General features: G+C 51.1%; 2 protein-coding genes across 2 annotated transcripts; both read left to right on the forward strand.

Moving 5' to 3' along the window:
* Positions 1 to 6,557: 6,557 nt before the first annotated feature.
* Positions 6,558 to 9,713, forward strand: AP5B1 (adaptor related protein complex 5 subunit beta 1). Its single transcript, XM_068978250.1, has 3 exons — positions 6,558 to 6,588; positions 6,956 to 7,125; positions 7,230 to 9,713. The coding sequence occupies exons 2-3, from the start codon at positions 6,976 to 6,978 to the stop codon at positions 9,711 to 9,713; spliced, it is 2,634 nt and encodes an 877-aa protein (XP_068834351.1). The 5' UTR covers positions 6,558 to 6,588; positions 6,956 to 6,975.
* Positions 9,714 to 19,589: 9,876 nt separating this feature from the next.
* RNASEH2C (ribonuclease H2 subunit C) lies at positions 19,590 to 20,649 on the forward strand. Its single transcript, XM_068979109.1, has 4 exons — positions 19,590 to 19,761; positions 19,953 to 20,131; positions 20,217 to 20,336; positions 20,600 to 20,649. Exons 1-4 carry the CDS (start codon positions 19,590 to 19,592, stop codon positions 20,624 to 20,626), a joined length of 498 nt encoding a protein of 165 aa, XP_068835210.1. The 3' UTR covers positions 20,627 to 20,649.
* The last annotated feature ends 224 nt before the right edge of the window (positions 20,650 to 20,873 follow it).

The following is a 20,873-nucleotide window of genomic DNA, read 5'->3' on the forward strand; positions in this document are numbered from 1 at the left end:
ACTAATATTTCAGAGTCCCGGCCACACACACACCTTTCTCACATATTAAATGTTTGCTGAAACAGATTAGGAGGAAATGAATCTGATAAATGAATTCACACAGTTCAAAAGTCAGGAGTCAGAAAAGGAGCAGCCTGCCTATGGTGGACTTTCAGGCATGTAGTGGAAGAAGGTAGTTGAAAGAGGGAGGTTCCAGAGGCCCTTAACATACCCCTACAGGACTTCTGTGGAGCACACCCTGGGTGGGTGGGGAAAGGGTGGACTTAGGGGCCAGATGGGCCTCCTCCTCTATACCTTCCTGGAACCCGGGAGTCTGGCTGGTGGAAGAGCTTTCCTTTCCAGCCTGTATTGTCCGTGACCTGAGAATCCCTTGTCTACATCCTGGGGCTGTGTTGAGGATGGTGCGAGATCTGGCAGGGGCATTAATGTTTGCCCCCTTGCCCCTCCTTTCCCAAGACTGTGCCTCCCACAGCCCACACTTACCTTGTCAACCATCCACTCTTACCCTGGACTCTTACCCTGGACTCTCAAACATCCGATAAATGTTTATCGAGCACCCTGGTTGTACCAGACCTTGACAGGGGCTGGGACACAGTAGGGACTTCGTGGAAACTCTGATGAAGTCTTCATGGATAATGCCGGACACGGGCAGTCCTTCTTATGGGGGACGAACTCAGATGTCTTCACTTGTGGAAAGAAAGTTCCCCAGTGTACCCAGTGTATAGAATGAGGCCCTGGGAAGGAGAGAGATTTGTCTGTGTTGTCCACCACTGTATCTGCAGCATCTGTAACAGTGCCTGGCACATAGTGGGTGTTAATGAATATTTATTGAATGGATGAATAGCGTTTTTTTTTTTTAATGATTTATTTATTGGCTATGCTGGGTCTTTGTTGCTGCTCAGGGCTTTTCGTTGTGGTGGTTTTTCTTGTGGAGCACGGGCTCTAGGTGCCCAGGCTTCAGTAGCTGCTGCGCATGCGCTTAGTAATTGCGGGTCCCAGGCTCTCGAGCACAGGCTCAATAGGTGCGGCCCATGGGCTTAGTTGCATATGGGATCTTCCCGGATCATGGATCAGTGTTCCACTGGCAGGCAGATTTTTCACCACTGAGCCACCAGGGAAGCCCCTAGCCTATGTTTCTTGACTCAGGTGACACAGTCTTTCATGTTCCAACTTTTGCTAGAGGCATAAATGCAGAGCTAACTTTTTTTAAAATTATTATAAGGAAAACTATAATGTCAGTTTAGTGACACAAGGCAGCTCTCGGAAATCGGGGGTGGCATGGAGAATGTGACTACCTAGAGTACCCGTGGCAAGCATGTCATTCAACCACAGAAACCTAGTGGTGCCACTTTCGTCCATTTGGGAACTGGAAATCGAAATGTGTTTGTGAGATCTACCAGTTTTTATCATTTGCTTATTTATGGCTTCACTGTGTGGCTTATAGGATCTTAGCTCCCCAATCAGGGATCGAACCCAGGCCCTCAACACCAAAAGTTTTGGAATCCCAACCACTGAACCTCCAGGGAATTCCTTGAAACCTACCAGTTTTTAAACATTGACTTCACTTAAAAAAAAAAGGAAAAGAAATGAGTCAAATAAAATACATTTGTGGGGCGGATTTGACCTGTGGGCTGTCAGTGTGTGGTTTCTGGTTCATGGTCTCTCTGGTTCTAGTTTATCTAGAACTAGACAGTATATGTGACCTTGGGTAAACACTGAACTGTGAGCTCCATAAGGGCAAGCACCTTCTGCTCTGTTCACACAGCGCCAGTTCAATATCATTCTCTCCTTCCTTAATTCAGTCAACAAATGTTCATTGAACACCCACTATATGGTAGCCCTGGGTATCCTGTGATGCAAGGCAAACAAAGACGGAAACGATTAGTGTGGTGCAGGACATTCAATTAGTGGTGGATGCTGACAGGCAGTTCAGTTCAGTCACTCAGTTGTGTCTGACTCTGCAGCCCCACGGACTGCAGCACACCAGGCTTCCCTGTCCATCACCAATTCCCAGAGCTTGCTCAGACTCATGTCCATGGAGTTGGTGATGCCATCCAACCATCTCATCCTCTGTCACCCCTTCTCCTGCCTTCAGTCTTTCCTGGCATCAGGGTCTTTTCCAGTTCTTCGAATCAGATAGCCAAAGTATTGGAGCTTCAGCTTCATCATCAGTCCTTCCAGTGAATATTCAGGACTGATTTCAGGTGACAGGCAAGGGGCACTGAGATCTGAATGAGAGGTAGGAGCCAGCTGTGCAGATCAGGGAAGAGCATGAAGTGTAGATGGATCAGATGGCTCAATGGCCCCAGAACAGGAGTGTGCCCCAGGTGTGTGTCTGTGTGTGATGAACTGAAGGGTGGCTGGATCATGAGAGGATGGGAGAGTGTAAGGTCTGAGCTTGGAGAGGCAAGTCTGCCATGTCTTGTGAGGCTCAGGGCGACGGGCTACCTTGGGGTCCGCGATGGGGAGAAGGGAGTGCATCAACAGGGGAGGGGAGCTGAGGGTGGCAGCAGGGAGATCAGTGAGGAAGCTACTGTCATGGTCCAAGCAGGAGGGGATGGTGGCCTGGGCTGGCTGCAAAACGAGCCACGAGTGCTGATTCCAAGTGTCCTCAGCAGACCTGTCTCTTTGGTACAGTGGACAGGGGTGTGAGGAGACAGAGCCCCAACAGGCAAGTAAGGACCATGCTCCCCAAAGACTGGTTGCTGGCACCCACCTTCAGTGCTTGGTTCCCATCCTGAGCAGCTCTGGGGAGAGCCAGGGCAGGAGTTGGATGGAGAAGTTTTAACCCCTTCCTGTTCTCAGAGAAGGCTTCTGGGAGGAACTGGGAGGGGGTGAGGGTGGGGTTTAGGCTTAAAGCATGGTGGCTGAAGATGGAAGAGCTTCCAGGAGCTGTGCTGAGAAGACAAGCAGAACACTGGTCCTGGAGTCCGGCTGCCCCAGCCAGGGACCTGGACTAAGCCACCTCTGTATGGAGGGCTCCAAGTTCCAACCCTGCTGTCAAGAGATGCTTCTGATTTGCTTTGGCCGGGAGGACTAGCAGGTCTTGAGAATGGACTCAGCCTTAAAGCAGATTGCTGGTGCTCGGGCAGCTGAGGTCTCTGCCTGGCTCAAATAGTGGCCTTTCCAGCCCTGTTTGACCGGAGTCCCGTGGACGCTGCAAAGCCCCTAACTGTGAAGTGCTGCGTGCAACACCGACGCCGCCATCGCTTGCTGAGTTTTGTCCTGTGGGTTTCCAGGGCACCTGAAATCTGCCTACACCTCACTCTCCGTGTTTCCCACTCTGATGCTTGGGAACTGATTGGAGTCCTTGGGGCCCAGCATGCTCTGGCCCCGCTGGCCTCCTGACCCCGTTTGTCTCCCTTCCTGCTGGTTATGTGTGTGCCTGCCACTCTGTTAGCTCTCTGGCCACTGAACTGGCCAAAGCTGGTTCCCAGCTCAGGCCTCTCCTCCGCTGCTCCTTCTGCCTCAAGGCATTTCCCCACTTGATAACCGGCTCGCTCTGCTCACTCAGGTTTCAGCCAGACATGCCCTCTTCTAAGAGACCTCTCTGAGCACCCCAGCTAAATCCTTGTCCCACCAGTCACTTCTGTCCCATTACCTTATTTTTCTTTTTGGCAGCATCTCTTCCCATGAAATTTTGATTTGTCTTGTCTGTTCCATTCTCCCCCAGTGTAAGTTCTGTGCATGAGGGACCTCTTTTAACATCATTTTAAGTAGCTTTATTTAGATATAGTTCACATACCCATAAAATTCACCCTTTCAAAGTGTACAAGTCAGTGAGTGGGGTTTTGTTTTGTTTTGGGCCATGCTTGTAGTACCTTAGTTCCCTCAGCAGAGATTAAACCTGCACCTTCAGCAGTGAGAGCACGAAGACCTACCACTGGACCAGCAGGGAATTCCCAGTTCAGTGGGTTTTAGTATCTGCACAGAGCTGTGCAGTCGTCACCACTGTCTTCAGAAACAGTTTCATTGCCCCCTAAAGGAACCCCCTACCCATTAGCAGCCACTGTCTATTCCTCCCACACCCCAGCCCCTGGTACCCATGGCTCTGCTCTCTATGGATTTGTAAATTGATGTGCTCTTTTTTTACATAAATAGTTTTTAAATTTTTATTTTTTAACTGAAGGATAATTGCGTTACAGAATTTTGTTTTCTGTCAAACCTCAGCATGAATCAGCCATAGGTATACACGTATCCCCTCCCTCTTGAAGCTCCCCGATGTGCTCTTTTTAAAGCCCCTCTACATCCCTAGTGCCAGTGCTGTGAGGATGGGTTATCTCCCATTTCACAGATGAGAAAACCGTGACTCGGACCCCTCTGGAAACGGACTTTCCCTATTTTAAGCCTTGTGTCTCATGTCTCCCCAGAACTGAGCTGCCCTGAGGAGGATGGAAACAGCAGAAAGAGAAGAAATGAGCCGGGGGGATGGAGTGGGGAGTTCCCTGCTGCAGCCCACACCCGGGGCCTCTGGGCTGGAAGGTCACTCTTAGGGGTGGGCTTGCTGACTGCAGATTCGGTGCTGGTGGACTAAGCTCAGTGTAGTGCCTGGCCTGTGCCAGGGGCAGTACCAGCAGCCCCCTCCCACGGGAGCAGACACCTGGGCAGGCAGGTGAAGGCAGAGAGTAGCTGCCCTGAGTGGCGGGCCAAGTCAGGGGTGGCACAGGGCTGTTGCCTGAAGGCTGGACTCCACTTTTTAGGAGCTCTGTGACTTTGAGCAAGTGACTACACCCGGCTGGGCCTCCCTTTCCTCCACTGTGAACGGACCCCATCATCAGGTCCCTACTTCCATGAATCCATGCAGATGCTCCCACCACAGCATCCAGAAGCACAGCGCCAAGAGCTCTCTCCCTCTAGACCCTGGGCCCCAAGGAGCCAAGGTTCTGAAAGACTGGCGGCTGTCAGAGGCCGAGCGGGGCCAGAGCCAGCATCGTATTTCCTGACCCTTTGAAGCCTGGCTCCTCCACTGTAAAAAGGGGCTTAATAATCATTCTTCCCTCCCTGTAAGTGGTGATGGCTGGGGATGTGCAGTTATCAGCACCCTCTGGGCCTCAGACAGGGAAACCAGACAGGCTCCTTGTTACCCCCAAGCTGCCTTCCCTCCCAGGGTTGCTGTTATCCTGGCCTCTTTCATCTTAGACTTAATTAGCAGACAGCCCCACCCCGCAGCCTCCCCGGCAGGAGTCATCACTCCCATTTTATAGGTGGGGAAACTGAGGCACCTAGAGGGAAGTAGTTTGGGGCTGCCGCCTATGAGTCAACTATGGAGCCGGGGCCTAGAGGAGCTGGGACTAGGTTTTCCAGCTGAACTTGTCCTTTGGGGTGGATCCGCCTGGCACCCTGGGCACCCAGAAAGCCTCTTCTCCAGCTCTCTCTACCCCACCACTCCCTACCACCTCTCCTCTGGAGGGCAGCGGGATGGGAATAGGGAGGGGACTGCCAAGCTTGGGGAAAGGAGAGAAACCAGTTGGCAGCAGCTAGAATGGGGGCTCAGGCCTGTTTCATCTTCAAAACAGGCTAATTAGAGCCTGGGGCATTTCTCAGACCAGTGGGCTGTGGGTGTGGGGTCTGGACACCTGTGGTTCTGTGCCCTGGAAACCGGCGGTCAGTGGGGCCTCTGCAGCCTGGACCCCGGACCCAGAAGAGGCTGCTAGGTGAGCCCCCGGCTCAGCCTCCTGCGTGCCCCCAAAGAGCCCTGGTCCAGCCCTCTGGAAGCCGAGGTAACTGGGCTCGGGCACTGCTTGACCCCAGATCTGCGGCGCAAGGCCTCAGTTTCCTGGTCCGTGCTAAGCGTCCTGGGAGCCCCGTGACCCGCCGGGCCTTGCCAGTCCGCACGTCTGCATCCCGTTGTCTTCCTGCTTCATAGCAGCTGGTGACTTGGCCCCGCCAGCTTTACCCTAGCCGATCGTCGGCACGGCCTCCGGCAAAGGTCAACAGCTTCCGCCTGCCTCGTTCCCGGCGCCGGCTCCGCGCCCTCAAGCCGAGCGGGTGGGGGGCCCGGAGCTGGCGTCGGGGAAGCGAAGCCAAGTCCTGCGGCGCCTGCCCGACCGGTTCCGCCAGGCCCGCGGCCGCCCGGGACTGCACCTCGCACACCCCCCAGCGGCCACACCGAGAGCCCCAAGTACTCATGATCCACTTCACCCCCCGAGCCTGCGGGCGCTGGACTAGGGTGCGCTGCGCCCAGGCGCCGGCGCGGGGCGCGCGGGTTGCCATTCTCGGCATCCCGGCGGGCGGACGGGCCCTCGGCCGCTGGCCACCTGAGCTCCCCGAGACTGCAGTCGGCGCGCCCACAGGGACCCGGGCACCGGGAGCCCGGGCCCACCCAACTCCACGGCCTCTGCCTGGGCCTGCGGCGGTTTCGGGGAAGGGGGGCCTGCGCAGAGCGGGACAGTTACTCAGCCCCAGCGAAACCGGCGAGTCGGCACCTGCCGGCCGGGAGGGCGAGGGAGGTGGTGGACCCGTTACGGCCCCGCCCCCGCGCGGGGCCCGCCCCGTCTCGGCCGCCCACGCGCCGTGCGCCCCGCCCCGCGCCGCCAGCCCGGAAGGAGCCGGCAGTCCCCAGCGCCAGCGTCAGCTGAGTCAGGCAGGGTGAGAGGGCCGGTCCGTTACCGCGGGCGCCGGGGGCCGGGGCGGTGCTGTGGTTTCGGTGCCGGTTGCGGGCAGGTGGCCTAATGAGCTCTCGGCACGCACCCCGCGCCAGCGGCCCGCCCGGCGCCCCCGCCCCTGCTCCCCGCGCTCTTGCCCCGCGGGGACCCTGGCAGCCCGCCCCAGCGTCACCCCCGAAGCCTCTGGGTTTCATCTCGGGACCCGGGTGCGGGGTTCTCGCTGGTGTCTGAGCGCGGCCGAGGGCAGCCCCTTTGGGGTCTGCGCATCGGCTCGCGCGCCCTCTAGCGGCCCTGGGGCCCTGCGCGGTCCTGGCCCGCACGTCTGACCCTCCTCCCTCGCCTCTCTCTAGAGGGATCTGTGTGCCCGACCATGGGGCCTTTCAGCCGGGAAACCTGGGCCCAGCGCCTGGGCACCTTCCGGGCCAGCCCGTCCGCCTTCATGGCAGGTCCCGAGGGTGAGGATCTGGGTCGTGACCTGCTAAGCGACTTGAGGAGTGAGAAGCTGAGCGAGCCGATGAAGGTAGGCTCCCCTGCCCGAGCCCTGGTCCCAGGTGTTTATCCCAGCGCACCGTGTCCCGACCCTCAACTTCGTGATTCCCACCCCACGCCCTCCCCCATCTCCAGGTGGCCCTGCTGGCTCTGAGCTTGGAGTACCCAGCCCAGCTGTGGCCGGACGCCCCTGCTGCCGAAGCAGCCGCCACGTCTCTGTTGGATACTCTGGTCCTCCTACCCCCGCGGCCCTCAGCTCTGCGGCGGCCCCTGCTGCTGGCGGCCACCACAGCCTTGGTGGCAGGAGGTGCGCTGAGCCCCGCCTCGGGAGCCTCCGGTCGGCTCCTGCCCCTGCTGCTGGGCTTGGCCTCGGGTCGCGATCTGGGGCGAAGCTTCGGCCCTGCCTCGGAACAGCGGCCCCTGCAGGCCACAGCGTGGGAGTGCCTGCGGGAACTGGAGAGCTGCCGGCCCGGGCTGCTGGGGGGCTGCCTGGGGCTGCTGCGGGCCCTGCTGGGACGCGAGGGCCCGGCCCAGCCTCTCAGCCTGCTGCTGGCACTTGCTCTGCGAAACGCCTTGGTGATACAAGCCAGGGCCGGAGCCGGCCTGCAGGGCCTGCTCACGGCTGGGGACTCTTCCATGGAGGGTGGTCCCTGGAACTGGACGCTAGCTGAGGAGGGTGAGGTCCACCTTCAGCCCCAGGCACCCAGTTGGCCGGTGGCTGAGGAGGGCGAGTGTGGCCTTGCGGTGCTGGAGCTCAGTCCTGAGGAGGCCCGGGAGCTGCGGGCCACTGTGGCCCAGCTTCTGGACTCCTCCTACCTGCTCACTCCTGTGGCCCAGGCCCAGCTTCTGTGGCTCCTGGGCTGGGCCCTGCGGGGTCTTCGGGGACAGCCACCAGTGCTCTTCAAGCCACAGCTGGTACGGCTGCTGGGCACAGCCCAGCTGACACTGCTGCACGCCATGCTGGCCCTGAAGGCAGCCTTCGGCGAGGCCCTGTTCACGGCCCAGGACGAGGCCTTGCTGCTTCGCCGGCTCACCTTGGCTGCTCAGCACCCGGCCCTGCCCCTGCCCATCCATCTCTTCTACCTGCACTGTCTCTTGAACTTTCCTGAGAACTGGCCGCTGGGACCCACAGATGAGGAGGCCGCCCCACTGTTGCTGGGGTCCCAGCTCTGCCGTGGCCTCCTGCCCAGCCTCCTGCATGAGCCGATGGCCCTCTTGGCCCGCCTGCACCTGCTGTGTCTGCTCTGTGTGGAAGATGAAGAAAAGGAGGAAAAGGGCCAGGATCGGAGTCCCCGGCACTATCTGGAGGAGCTCCTGGCTGGCCTGCGGCAGAGGGCAGCCCTGGACGGCGGCCCCCGGGCCTTGGCTACTCTCTGCTTCCAGGCCTCATACTTAGTTGCTCACTGCCTGGCTGGGCAGCCTGTGGTACTGACACCTTTGACCCAGGGACTGGCCCAGTTGTACCGAACCCGGCCTGCACTGGCTCCCCATTTCGTAGATCTCCTGGATCAAGTGGGCCCTGAGCTGCAGGAACCCTTGAGGGTGGCCTTGCGGCAGGAGGTGGTGTCCAGGCCAGGCAGAGAGGAGGCCCTCCGTTGGCACCTGCAGATGCTGGCCAGGGTGGCAGACGGGGATGCCCAGAGTGCCACCCTCAGCTTTCTGCGGGCTGCAGCCACCCACTGCACGGACTGGGGCCTCCAGCAGGCCCTGCTACGGGTCTGCCGGGCCCTGCTGCGGGCTGGCGTTGGGGGAGGCCTGGCGGATTTGCTGCAGGCGCTGGCCAGGCAACTGGAGGACCCTGATGGGCAGGACCACGCACGTCTCTACTACATCCTTCTGGCCCACCTGGCAGGGCCCAAGCTGGGGGTAGCCCTGGGCCCCTCCCTTGCTGCACCTGCACTGGCCTCCTCACTGGTGGCCGAGAACCAGGGCTTTGCTGCAGCGCTGATGGTGCAGGAGGCTCCGGCCCCGGTTCGGCTAAGTGTGGGTCCTCGCAGAGCCGAGGGCCCAGTCCCAGTGCTGCGGCTCCAGGTGGAGGTGCTAGAACCGGTGTATTCTCTGGAGCTGCGCTTCCGTGTGGAAGGACAGGTCTACGCACCCTTGGGGGCTATCCACGTGCCCTGTCTGTGTCCTGGCCGCCCCACCCGCCCTCTGCTCCTGCCTCTGCAGCCCCGACGCCCAGCTCCTGCGAGGCTGACTGTGCGTGCCCTCTATACCACACCCAGCGGCCTCACCTGCCACACTCACCTGCCACCCCTGCTTGTGACCTTCGCTGACCTCTTCCTGCCTTTCCCCCGGCCCCCCAAGGGGGCCCAGCTGGACTTCTTTGAGGAGCTCTGGGGCTCCTGTCTGCCGAAGGGCACCGAGAGTCGCTTGTGGTGCCCTCTCGGGCCAGGGGGGCTGGAGGCCTTGGTGTCCCACCACCTGGAGCCCTTTGTGGTGGTGGCCCAACCCCCTGTCAGCTACCTTATAGCCATCCGTCTGCCTCCGGACTCGCGGTTGCTGCTGCGGCTGGAGGCAGCCCAGGCGGACGGAGTGCCTGTGGCCCTGCGGACTGATGACTGGGCCGTGCTGCCCCTGGCGGGGGACTACCTCCGTGGGCTGTCAGCAGATGGCTGAGCCCGGGAGCCAGGCTGGGTGGTGGGGGGGCGGGCCGCAGGACTGTGGCCTTTGCAGGCTCTTGCCCAGGAAGGGCTGCTGAGAACGAGGACACAGCGCTGTGGCTCCTTTAAAACACAAAAAATTACATTTGCTAACAGCACTGACTGGTTTGTTTCCTTTTGGGACCTGGTTGGGGGCAGGCATCTGGGATGGGTTTCAGAGGCTCTAGGAGAGTTTCCAAGCTATGGAACCCCCAGACTGCAGGGCATCAAACTTCCTTCCTGCCCAGATATGCCTAGCATTCTCTAGAATCCCTGCCCGGGAGGTAGAAGAAAAAAGAGCCACATCTTTGCTTCCCAGAGAGGGAAAACCCTTGCCCCAAACCACCCAGCAACTTAGGAATGGAAATGAAGCTGAGCTTGAACCTGACCTGTGAGCCAGTGTTTTTCAACTCCAGAGCTTTGCAAGGTCCCTGCACCCGGAGCTTAGTTTAGCTAGGATGGTGGGCCAATGGGAGAAGCAGTGAGAGGAAGCTGCAGCAGCCTGGTGGTCCCTGCCCTAGCGAAGGGGTTCCTGGGTTGTGTTGATTGGAGCCAACTCGGAAGGATCTGCTAGTAAGGTTTGGGGGCTGATGGAACAGACCTCCCATGATCTGGGCTGAAATTAGGATGACTTTGCCTCACTGCAGCCTTCCAGGCTCCTCAGTCCATGGGATTCTCCAAGGAAGAATACTGGAGTGGGTTGCCATGCCCTCCTCCAGGGGAAATTCCCAACCCAGGGATAAGCCCACTCTGTGGACCTAAGAATCGTGCCAGGTAAGGAGACAGTTCCCCTAGTCCTTTTTCCAAATATGCAAGATACTTAGAATTCAGATGTATTAAGGCCAGCTCTGCTACTAGTCACCAAGCTGTTTTCCACACACGTTGCCTCACTTCATCCTTGCAACAGCTCAGCAGGGCCCCACAGATGAGGAAATCTGTAGGCTAGAGGGGTTGAGTGATTTTCCAACAGTCACCCAGCTGGTTGGTAATCATGTTTTGTCATCGTGGAGCAGGTTTCCATTACCACAGGGCCGCGTCCCCACCGCTCCCTGCCCTGGATGTCCCCCAGAGGCTGCAAGAGCAGCATTCGTGAGTGCTGGGTGGACAGCCAGAGGCGTGGGCCTTACTGCTCTGGGGAATGGGGCTGTTTGGCCCCTGCCTCTTGGGCACCCAATCTTCCCCTCCTGTTTGGGGTGGGCGAGGGAAGGAAAGAAGGGCTCAGGACAAGTGGGGCTGTGGCAGAGCTGGTCAGGAGGAGGTCTGTCCCAAGCTGGAGCTGCTGCAGTAACTTGACATGTGATCTGGGCAAGCCATTGCCAAACCAGTAAGTGTTCAGTTCCAGGAAACAGAAGCTAAGTCTGCAAATGTTAACAAGTGTCTGGAGTAGGTTAGAGCTTGGACTAAGTGAAGAGACTGGAAGTTGTCTATAGGATTTTTGAAACACGACCTTTGAAACACGTCAATTCTGGGGAGCAAAGAGGTGGAAGGGAAGGGAAGGGATTATGCTTTGGCATTTGAGTATAAAAGGGGAAACAAATGGAGAAATTTCACAAGTTCCGCTAGAGGAACAAGATCAGAGGACCCACGCTCCTCCCCCACTCAAACAAATCCTTAGAAGTGTCTGGACTTTTCAGTGTTGACAGAAGAGGGCGCACTAAACTAGGGCTCTTAAAAAACACCCAGCCCCACAGGACAGAACAAGAAAAAGATTAACAGGTTCATAAAGAGTTATTGCAAAATATGAGAACATGAATTTCATGACATATCTGTGAAGCCCAATTCACACACATTCCTGAACAAAAACAGCCAGGAAGCAAAAGAAATCTGTAATATAACACTCAGAACTAAAACAAGCATTTGAAGGCATGCAAAGCTACCTGAGAAATTTAAACACCCAAGACGAAATGAAGAGAGAGTTGATTGAACTGCAGGCAGGAGGTAAGCAGCTGGAGTTCATTCCATGTGGACAGAAACTCCAAAAGATCAATAGGACAGTTGAGAGAGGAGGCTGGATGGGCCCTGCCCAGATAAAACATAAAAGAGGTCACATATTTCTCATCCTTGAAGTCAAAGGGACATTCCTGACTAGAAAGCTTCTTGGAGATCAAAAGGGGAGTGATGCCAAGGCTACCTTCCAGGCTACCCACTGGAATCCACTTTGGCTGAGATGTGAGTGCACACAAGAGAGGATCCTGATATATACCACAAACGGACTCAGAACCACACAAATCGAAATGATCGATCAAAGGAAACCCAGAAGAAATGCCCCATAAAAGTGATTCAAACTCCTACCAGGTGTGACTGTGTCTCTGAGCCCACCTGCGTGTCTATGCACAAGTACCATTCTCATTTCCTCCTAATAAACACTTCACTTGTTTCACTACTTTCCGTTTTTGTGGGAATCCATTTCTGCAAAGCTAAAGGGCCAGGGCCTTGTCACTGACCACTGATTGTGTGACTAGGATTCAGCTCTCGCTGACATGGCCCGACCTCAATCTCTGACCGGGAACTGAAACCCTGCTTCAAGCCACTCCAAGTGGAGGCCCCCCGAGATCAAACTCAGGAAAGAAATGGAAGAAACAGACAAAATTAACAGGAACTAAAGATTATAAGATGCTTGCAGGAGAACAGACTCAAATAAAAATATAATAAGTGGTATTGAAGAAAGAAAAACAAGAGAATGAAAAGGAGATAAATACATAGAAAGGGTCAGAAGGAAGTAATGGAAACAGAAGATAGTCAAAAAGGAAACACATTTGTATTATTGGAGTCCCTGGAGAAAAACTAAACAATGAACCAGAAAGTGTTAGTTGTGTCCCGCTCAGTTGTGTACGACTCTTTACCACCCCATGGACTGTAGCCTGCCAGGCTCCTCTGTCTGGAGGTTTCTCCAGGCGAGAGCACTGGAATAGGTTGCCATTCCCTTCTCCAGGGGATCTTCCCAACTCAGGGATCAAACCTGGCTCTCCTGCACTGCAGGCAGATTCTTTACTGTCTGAGCCACCAGGGGAACAAGACCTGGTATTTAAGACTATAATCTAAGAAAACTTTCCAAGAAAAAAAATCTGCACATTTAAAGGGCCCACTGGGACATTTGGGAAATTAACCCAGAATGATCAACTTTGAGACATATCCTCACAAAACAGATTTCAAAAAATTTTTTTTTAAGTTTCCAAGATTTCTAGGCAGAAAGAATGATTAACTTGCAAAGGCAAAAGAATTAGAAGGGCATTAGACTTTTCAGACAGGGAGGCCTGGCATGCTGCAATTCATGGGGTCGCAAAGAGATGGACACGACTGAGCAACTGAACTGAACTGAGACTTTTAAAAACTGATGTGGCAAGCAGCACAACAATGCAACAGTATTTTTAAACTGTGAAGAGAAATAAACAAATGCCCTATTTGAGAAAGACTTTAACATCCTTTAATCAGTAACTGACAAATCAAGCAGGCAGAAAATCAGTAAGGATATAGTTGAACTGAGCAGTACCATCAATCAACTGGATTGAATTATAGAATACTTCTATAGATGATAGAACGTTTATAGATTACGGAATATTGTATCCAACAAGGGCAGGATACGTGGTATCAAGTGCACATGGAACATCCACTGTGACAGACCACATTTGGGGCCATAAGACAGACCTTAACAGATTTAAAAGAATACACATTTGCTCTTGAATCACAGTGGAATTAAACTAGAGAGATCAATGACAGAATGATAACTGGAACATTCCCAAATATCTGAAGATTAACCAACATACTTTCATATAACAACATGGGTTGAGGAAACCTCTTGAGAAATTTTAAAATAGTCTGATCTAAATGAAAATGAAAATATAACTTTTAAAATATAACTTTTTAAAAATATATTTTAAAATCTGTGTGATTAATATAACTTTTAAAAAATATATTTTAAAATCTGTGTGATTCAGTGAAAGCAATACTTAGAATGAGGCTTATGGCATTAAATGTATATATTAGAAAAGAAGAAAGATCTAAATATCAGTTATCTAAATTTTTGCTTTAGTATACTAGAGAAACAAGAGTAATATAAGCCTAAAAGAAGTAGAGGAAGTTAAATAACAAAAACTGGAGTGGAACTCAATAAAATGTAAAGGAGAATTTCAACAGAGAAAAGCAATGAAACCAAAAGCTGGTTCTATGAAAATATCAGTAAAATTGATAAGCATCTAGCAAGGCTAACTAAGAAAAAAAGAGAGAAGACACAAATTACTAATATCAGAAATAAAAGAGGGGTCATCACTACTGAGCCCATGGACAGTAAAAGGATAATAAATATTATGAACAATTGTATGTGCACAGTCTGATAACTTACATGAAATGGACCGATTGCTCAAGTGACACAAAGTAACAAAATTTACACAAAGGAAAAAAAAACCCTTACACATGGGAAAATAAAAGATTTGCATAGAGCTATCTCTAGAGAAAGTGAATTAATAATTATAATAGTTAATATTATGTTCTTAATGTAATAAAACTATGTGAGATGGGTTAAACTAGATGGGAGGAATCCTTTCACAGTGTACATGTATATCAATTCATCATGATGTCCACTTTAAATATTTTCTAATTTTATATGTCAATTATATCTCAATAAAGTTGAAAAAAAAAATCTCTTGAAAGACAACAAAAAATATCGAAAACCTCCTAAAAAAGAAAGCAACAGGCTGAGATAGTTCCCTGGTGAATTCTACTTGTGAAAAAAAATTTGAGAAAGAACAATAGCAATTCTTTACAATCTCTTTCAGAAAATATTAATAGAAGCAGAGGGAACAACACTTCCTAACTCATTCTCCGAGGCCAGCATTATCCTAATACCAAAACCGGATAAAGACATCACAAGAAAGGAAAGCTACAGAACAATATCACTCGGGTATAGATACAAAAATCCTCCGCAAAATATTAGGAAATTGAATTCAGTATACTTACATGTATGCTAATACTTTAGAAGAGGAAACAACAGAAAAGTAAACTAAAATATTTAAAAAGTTACATAGGGCAGGAGAGAACAGGTTAGAGGGAACAGGGATAGACACTAGGTTTCTCTAAATATATCTTTGTAGTTTGACTTTGGAAATGAAAATAATCACACAAAGTAAAACTAAATCTTTTAAAATCTATCTCTAAAAGTCAAAAGTCATGAAACAAATGAGCCTAACTTTTTATCCAACTGGTAGCATAATCATAGAACTTAAAACCAGTAAACTGACTGTACATCCTAGTGGAATATATCTTAAGGACAAAAAGAACTACAAAAATAATTTTTTAACTGGTAATCACATTGTTAGTTGTAGTGTTGCTATTTTATTGAGACTATTGTGTACATAATGTGGAACAAGGCTGCAGAGAACTGGGATGTTTCATGTCGGAGAAAAAGATACCAAGGTAAGAGCAATGAGGTTAGTAAAAACCCTGTTATTGTTCAGTCACTAAGTTGCGTTCAATTCTTTGTGACCGCATAGACTCTAGCCCACCAGGCTCCTCTGTCCATGGGAATTTCCAGGCAGGAATACTGGAGTGGGTTGCCATTTTCTTCTCTAGGGGATCTTCCCAGATCAGAGATCAAACCTGTGTCTCCTGCATTAGCAGGTAAATTCTTTACCACTGAGCTACCAGGGAAGCCCCCAAAACCCTGTAATCCTAGATATAATAGCATAAACTCATGATGTATTTTCTTTTTTAAAGAGAAAAATACATATTTTCATGGAAAACATTTAGAAATGTCCACTGAAAACATCTAGCAGTCATGAGCACATCTAGTGTCAAACTGAATTAGTAAATATCACTTCTTAGTAAAAGGAACCAAGGATCCTTGGATGATTCCAAGTCTGGAGCAGGAACTGTTTTCAAGACAACCCAAGAATATCTTGTGGTTCTGGGAAACAAGGAAACCGATAAAAGTCTACTTTTTGTTGTTTAGTTGCTAAGTAGCGTCTGACTCTTTGCGACCCCATGGACTGTAGCCTGCCAGACTCTTTTGTCTTGCCCGGGATTTTTCAGGCAAGAATACTAGGGTCACATCAAAAGACTCAGAAGCTCACTTGAAGAGCTTCCCCCTAGAAAAAGGTGGGACAATTTCAGGATCAATGAGAATAACAAACACAAGTAACTGAACCATTCAAAATGTTAAAAATACATTATTTAATAATACTCAAAAAAAAGTCGCCATGGAAGCATGCCAGGGAAACAAGTCATTTCAAAAACTGAGAAATCGAAGGAAAGTATCGAGTAATACTCGTGCCTTTCTTATACTCACTGTATCAAGGGGGAACCAAATAGTTGATATGGGGAAGTTTTCCTTTTAGAAGTAAATGGCATCTGGTCCCATCACTTCATGGCAAATAGATGGGGAAAAAGTGAAAACAGTGACAGATTTTATTTTCTTGAGCTCCAAAATTACTGTAGACATGACACTTGCTCCTTGGAAGAAAAGCTATAACCAACCCAGACAGCATATTAAAAAGCAGAGACATCACTTTGCTGACAAAAGTCTGTATAGTCAAAGCTATAGTTTTTCCAGTAGTCATGTATGGATGTGATAGTTGGACCATAATGAAGGCTGAGCACCAAAGAATTGATGCTTTCAAACTGTGGTGCTAGAGAAGACTCCTGAGAATTCCTTGGACAGCAAGGAGATCAAACCAGTCAATCCTAAAGGAAATTAACCCTGAATATTCATTGCAAGGACTGATGCTGAAGCTCCAATTCTTTGGCCATCTGATGTGAAGAGTGGACTCACTGGAAAAGACCCTGATGCTGAGAAAGATTGAGGGCAGGAGGAGAAGGGGGCAACAGAGGATGAGATGGTTGGGCAGCAGCACCGACTCAGTGGACATGATGAGTTTGGGCAAACTCCAGGAGTTGTTAAGGAGAGGGAAACCCGGTGTGTTGCAGTCCATGCAGTCTCAAAGAGTTGGACACAACTTAGCCACTGAACAACAAGAATAAAGTAAATGAAGAAGAAATGTGAACTTAGAATACCAGTTTTGCAACCCGTAGTGACTTGAAACAGCTGGGCAATGATCATCCAGGGCTGCTAACTTGACAGAAAAAGGGAAACATGAGGTATTAGGTCCCTCCAGATGGAAAAACACACTGCCTTCCTTGAAGCAGTCTTCCTCAGCCCCTCCCCACCCCCAAATCTGATGAAGCTTCTAGATCTAATTACTAATTTACAGGAAATAAGGGCAGATAAACATAACACTATGAGAAAGCAATCACTAAAATCCAGACTATGGGAAACTTAACAGAACCAAAAATGTAAAGATAAATCAAACATCTACTTCCAAATTAAAAAACCCTTATGGAGAAGGAAATGGCAACCCAGTATTCTTCCCTGGGAAATTCCATGGACAGAGGAGCCTGGCAGGCCACAGTCCATGAGGTCACAAAAGAGTCAGACACGACTTAGTGATGGAAACAACAACAAAAGCTAACACAACATTGTAAAGCCCGTCTACTGCAATTAAAAAAAAAAAAAAACTGATAAGAAAAAAACCTTAGTAGTTTAGCTTTAATAAGATATACATAAACAAGTTGAAAAGCAACTTCATGAGTATTGGTGAAATTCCCATGAAAATGTCAGGAAAAAGGAAAAGATGTCTGTTGATGTGCTAGAAAAGAAAACATGTGAGGTAATGAGGGAGTAAAATGATCATGATCATTATTTAAAGTGAGATGATTAATTCTGGAAGACCCAGGAAAGAAAAGAAAACTATTAGGAAAAATTAAAAAATTCTAGATATATGTTTAAAAAATTAATATGTAAGAATCAGAGAAATGCAAATCAAAACCACAATGAGGTACCATCTCGAGCCGGTCAGAATGGCTGCTATCAAAAAATCTACAAACAATGAATGCTGAAGAGGATGCAGAGAAAAGGGAGCCCTCTTACACTGTTGGTGGGCATGCAAACTAGTATAGCCACCATGGAGATCTGTTAGGTAGGTAGAACAGGGAAAAGGAGTCCAAAATGGCAGTGGCTACAAGACAAGGGAGGGAAAAGCCCGCGAAAATGAAACAAAAGAAGATCTGAGGACCGGAGCGAGGACCTCAGGTAAAACAAACAACACTCCCGGCTGGCCCAATTCACATAGGACAGGCCCAGGGAGAGATAAACATATAAATAGAAAAGCCAAAGCTAGCTCGCTCCCTCCCGCGAGCTGGGGCGCTCTTCTCCTCATGTCTTTAGATCGACAAAGATGGATTTTCCTGCTATCTTCTAAATAAAATAGAGCTGTAACACTGATTTGTCTAAGAGCTATAACATGGTCCATTCTAGACCTGAGAGCTATAACACGGTCTATCCAAGACCTGAGAGCTGTGACACGCCGAGGGGGCTTTAATGTCCGTCACTCCAAATCTTTGTTGTGACGAGACAAAGAATCGAAAAACATACACTCGCGTGACAGATCCAATACTTTGGCTACTTGATGTAAAGAGCGGACTCATTGAAAAAGACCCTGATGCTGGGAAAGACTGAGGGCAGGAAGAGAAGTGGGCGACAGAGGATGAGATGGTTGAATGGCATCACCAACTCAAGGGACATGAGTTTGAGCAAACTCCAGGAGATACTGAAGGACCGGGAAGCCTGGTATGCTGCAGTCCATGCAGTTGCAAAGAGTGGGACACGACTTAGCAACTGAAAAACAACAGGAAGGATTTCTAGGATTTGGAGTTGTGTTTTAGGGAATTTGAGGGAGCGTTTAAGGAAGTGGGACTTTTCTTTGGATTGGATGCCTTCAGAGAGTGGGAGTATTTCTACGATGGGATATGTTAACAAACATTATCTATACGGAGGCTGACGCTATAATTGGTAAAGTAGCAACAGTCACTATATTATCCAAGATAGAAGAATTTTCATTATTTGTGTTTTGGACAATATTTGTGTTTTTGTCAGTGTTCAGGTGAGTATGAAATGATCTTCCTTTTGTTTTCATAACTCACATCACGGAGTGACCTCCTCAGATATTCTATGAAATTGTTCCTGTTCAACAGACCACCAAAGCCAGATCTTGGAAATCTAAGGATGTTTTTCTCTTTCTCAAATCTATAAATTAAATGCAATTTCAATCTTAATAACCAGTTTTGTATGAGTTCGTTTTATGAGAGTACTTGTCAAAATCTAAGTTGGGTATTGGGACACATTAACATTAGAGAAGTGTTAGTAGCTCAGTTGGTAAAGAATCTGCCTGCAATGCAGGAGACCCGGGTTAGATCCCTGGGGCGGGAAGATCCCCTGGAGAAGGAAATGGCAACCCCCTCCAGTACTCTTGCCTGGGGAATTCCATGGACAGAGGAGCCTGGCGGGCCACAGTCCTTGGTATCGCAGAGTCGGACACGACTGTGCGACTAACTTTAAGAAATGAACAAGGAAAGAGTACTGTGACTGAAAAGAAAAGGCAGATACATTGAATATGTGACTAAAAAATAAAGTCTTCTCTGTCATAAAAATGACCAATATACAGGTTTGGAAGACAAATTCGGATAAAATATCTTCACATGTGAAGAAGGGCTGATATCCCTTCTTTGTGGTGTGTGTTACACCACAAACAAAGCACAACACTTTGTACTAATCAATGTAAAAAGTGTACTCTTAGATATCGTTTTAATTTTTTACAGTAAGAATGTATTTCGGGGGCGGGGGGTGGGCCGAGGAATTCAAGGAAAAAACCCTGGGACTGGAACGCCGGGAGGCAGGCTTGGAGAAGAGCCTCAGAGAAGAACTACGCTTCCCACGAGGCTCTGCGCCGACCGCCCCCGACAGGCTCCGCGCGCTTTGCGCGCCAGCTTTGGCCTCAGCCTGCGAGCTGCAGAGTAGTGACGGACTATGGAGAACAGCTACGAGGAGACCAGCGACAAACGCCGCGTCCACCTGCGCCCTGATACACTGCGCGATCCCGCCCCCTCCTCGCTGCACCTTCTGCCCTGCGAGGTCCCGGTTAATCGGCCCACGCCGGTGGGGCGCTTCTTCACCCCAGCCATCCGCCTGGGTTCCGACGGTGAGCGCTCGCGGCCGGACTACGGCTCCCGGCGGCCCCCGCGCCGGCATCGCGCTCTCCTCCGCGAGGAACGCCGCCAGGCCTCCTGGGGATCGTGGTCCACCGGAGGCGGCGGGCGGACCGCCACTGGGCTTGCTCCCTTAGGCCTGGATCAGACCCTCAGAGGCCCTCCCTGCTTCTGCCTCCTCCAGGACTGGAAGCCTCGTTTCGAGGCCGTAGTCTACGTGGCGAGGAGGTGGTGGTGCCGCCCGGCTTCGTGGGATATGTGATGACAGAAGAGAAGGCAGAAGTGTTGGTGGCGAAGCAGGATGACCACGAGCGAGAGGAGCAGGAACTGGAGGAACCCCCAGAGGCGCTGGAGCGGGACTGCGTGAGCACTGGGGGATAGGGTTGGAAGGCAGCGCGGGTGGGAACCGCAGCCCGGATGCTGAGCCGGGGCCCCTTCCCGTCCCCAGGACCGCTTTATGGGAGCCACAGCCAGCTTCAGCAGCTTCACCGTGTGGGGCCTGGAATCTATCCCTGGTCCGGATGCCAAACTGCGTGGGGCCCTAAGCTGGCCCAGCCTCGCTGCAGCGGTGAGTAGATGGATGGGCCCTCTCCCTCCCAGGCTTTATCTAACACCGACCCCCCCGCCCCCCCAGCCTGAGTGAATTTGGGGCTGGGGCGAACAATGGGGCAGATGGAGACCCAGTCTGACTGGAGGATTAGACTGGGTAGGGACAGCATGGCTTCCCCAGCACTCTTCTCTGGCCTTCTAGAAGGGCTATGATTCTGAATATCTGGGCCACCCAGTCACTATACTGCAGAAATCGAATAGTAGAGGTGATTCCTGTTGCAGATTCACGCACAGGTACCCGAAGACTGAGAACCAGAGCTTGACATTGAAAGCCACCGAACCCTTCACCCCAGTGTGAAGCCAGAGTCCTTCACCCAATAAAGGAGCTTTTCACAGAACCTGTGAGTTTGCCAACACTGCCCCTTCTCCCACAGAACCTTCCATAGCTCTGACCTCTAGGAACAATTTATTGCCAGGGGGCAGTGGGGCAGAAGAGGCCATAATTTTGCAACCAGTACCCACCACACCCCAGCTCCTACTTTACAAAAGAAATTTG

Source organism: Capricornis sumatraensis, chromosome 8 (assembly GCF_032405125.1).
Source record: "Capricornis sumatraensis isolate serow.1 chromosome 8, serow.2, whole genome shotgun sequence".
Lineage (NCBI taxonomy): Eukaryota > Metazoa > Chordata > Mammalia > Artiodactyla > Bovidae > Capricornis > Capricornis sumatraensis.